The sequence below is a fragment of the Stenella coeruleoalba genome (genome assembly GCF_951394435.1).
Source record: "Stenella coeruleoalba genome assembly, chromosome: 6".
Lineage (NCBI taxonomy): Eukaryota > Metazoa > Chordata > Mammalia > Artiodactyla > Delphinidae > Stenella > Stenella coeruleoalba.
In genome coordinates, this window is record NC_137151.1 from 126,832,379 (window position 1) to 126,834,761 (window position 2,383).

At 61.1% G+C, this 2,383-nt stretch overlaps 1 protein-coding gene across 1 annotated transcript; it reads right to left on the reverse strand.

Annotated features, from left to right (window-relative positions):
* Nucleotides 1-1,173: 1,173 nt before the first annotated feature.
* Nucleotides 1,174-2,073, reverse strand: OTOS (otospiralin; the record flags this gene model as incomplete). The annotated part of the gene is made up of 3 exons (XM_079924707.1): nucleotides 2,013-2,073; nucleotides 1,874-1,900; nucleotides 1,174-1,358 (listed from the first exon to the last, which is right to left on the reverse strand). Exons 1-3 carry the CDS (start codon nucleotides 2,068-2,070, stop codon nucleotides 1,174-1,176), a joined length of 270 nt encoding a protein of 89 aa, XP_079780833.1. The 5' UTR covers nucleotides 2,071-2,073.
* Between the last annotated feature and the right edge of the window lie 310 nt (nucleotides 2,074-2,383).

Consider the following 2,383-nt stretch of genomic DNA (forward strand, 5'->3'; position numbering starts at 1 on the left):
AGAATGTACTGGTTTTTGCCAAAGCGACAGGCTAGGCCAACAGATTCTTCCTCTTTCACATTGAAGCCTGGACACAGGGAGGGAAGCTACACGTTGGCCACAGGAGGTGGAGACAGAAGTGAGGGCAGGAAGCCTTGCTGGACGGCTGGGGCCAGTGGGTAGCTACTGCCTGGGCACCGCGGCCACCTCCCCTCCCCCTCCCAGGTCCCTCCCAGCACAGCTGGGTGTCCATGCCAGCGTCCCGGGAGAGAACTCTCAGAATAACCCCTACTTCTCACTCACCTTAAAGGACAGCCTGCAGACCCTGGAGGCTGCACACAGGATGGGGTTCATTCCATCACATATTTCCAACGAGCAGAACACGCAGCACCCGAGTTTCACAAAACCTTACAAAATTCTTATTGTGTGTAATGGTTGCTATGGTTAGATGCTAGTACAAATACCAGTGTCTAAAGTTAAATAGGGAGTATTTTCTATTATTTTATTTTAAAGACAAGCAGCTTGCAGCCCATTAAACCGATTTCTTCGCCCCCTGATGGGGCGGGGCCCGAAGCTCGGCGTCCTGGCTCTGCCCAGGGCAGGCAGCCCCACTCCCCCCAAGTCCCCGAGTCTGCACTGCTGGTGGTCATGTTTTGGGGGCCCTTCTGCCTGCAGACCCAGCGCCCAGGCACTCGGCGATGCCCACAGACCGGCTGCCCTGGTGTGAGCTGAGCGCGAGGGGTGGAGCCCCGGCAGGGCGTCCAGCCCAGGGAGGCCGCTGTGGGTCTGCCTGTTGTCCAGCTCAGTGGCCAGGGGTGGGGGGGTTCCTGGGGCGCAGCTGCCTGGATGGGACCTGGGTCCTGTCAACAAGCCAGGCAGTTACCTGGTGTCTGCTTGCCTCAGTTTCCCCCCCTACACTCCGAGGATCCTCCTAGGGTCAGTGAGGACAGGGGGCATCGCAGTTGGTACTCTGTGGACAGACACCATGCACAGGCCTTTCTAAGAAGTGTTCCCTGATGGGCAAGAGGGGCCGGGCTGATTTGTCAAATGAGAGAGTAAGTGGAGCAGAGTGGAGATGCTTCTCCTAAGAAAACCAAGAAGACCACCACGTGCGTCGTGCATTCAAGCCAGGAGTTTATTCAGTACGAGGCCGGCCCGACTCCCACGGGCTGGGGGCCCCCCTGCCCCGGATGCTCACTCCTCCCTGTAGGGGACGTGGAAGCCCAGGGTGGTCCCCAGCGGGAAGTGGGCAAAGAAGGTGCGGGCCATGTCCTCCAGCTGGGGGTAGGCCCCCATGGCCTGGAAGTGTTGCACATAGTTCCAGAAGTCGGACGTGGAGAAGGGCCAGTAGGGCATGGCCGGCAGCTCCGCGTAGGGGTCTGGAGGGAGGACAACAGTTGCTCAGGGGCTGACCCACCCACACCTGCGCGGAGGCACTGAGCCTGGCCATCTGAGGAGCAGCTGCGGGTAACACCAGCCCTGCCCCTCAGGACTCCTGGCCTGGGGGACAGAGGAGGGGAGAAGGGCGAAGTCTGGCCCATCCTGCAGACACTGAGCGGGATGCAGGGCATGCGGGTGGGATTCGGACGACACCACAGCCCCCAGCCTTGGAGTCCGGATGCTCTGCACCAAGGTGGGACTAGGGGCCTGAGATGAGAATGCTGGGGTCCTCGGGGGCTCAGAGGGTCTCTCCTGCCCGGTGTGTCCCCAGTGGCTGGAGGAGAGGGCCCAGGGAAGAGGCTGCAGTCCCTCTGCCAGTGCGGCTCAGCCTACACCTGAGCCGGGGCTCCCACTTCCCCTGCTCTGGACCGGAGGCCAGCTCCCACCCAGCCACTCTTCTTCCCCCACCGCCCCCCAGACACGTGAGACCAGAACCGGGAAAGCAATACGGTACCTCCTTCCTCCTGCACCGGCTTGGCCCCTGCGAGGGAAGGGAGAGAAGTCACCCCAGAGGCCCCCCAGGAAGGACCTCACCACCCACCGGTACTCCAGTGCCTAGACAGGACAGCACAGGAGGACAGGCAGCCCCTCACCTGCCAGAGGTCCCAGCAGGAGGCAGAGGGCCAGCCCGGGCACCAGGCAGGTCTTCATGTTCCCCAGGCCTGTCCCCCACCGACCAATGGTGCTCAGGTCCACCTGCAGCAAGAGGAACCCGGACAGGTGAGACCACCCACCCCTCGGACCGCCACTGCTCCTGCCACCCACAGGTGGGCCACTCCTGGGAAAACAGCTCTGGTGAAAAGAGAAGTTGCCAGTGTTTTCCTGACAATTTCGATTTCAGTGGCTTCAAGCCTTTCCTCTGAGGCTAACCCCCAGGCAGAATCAGTTGGCCTTATTTAATTTAACTATTTAAGGAATCCCCCCCCCAACCCCGCATATGCCCTCCCCAGAGGTTACCTCGCAG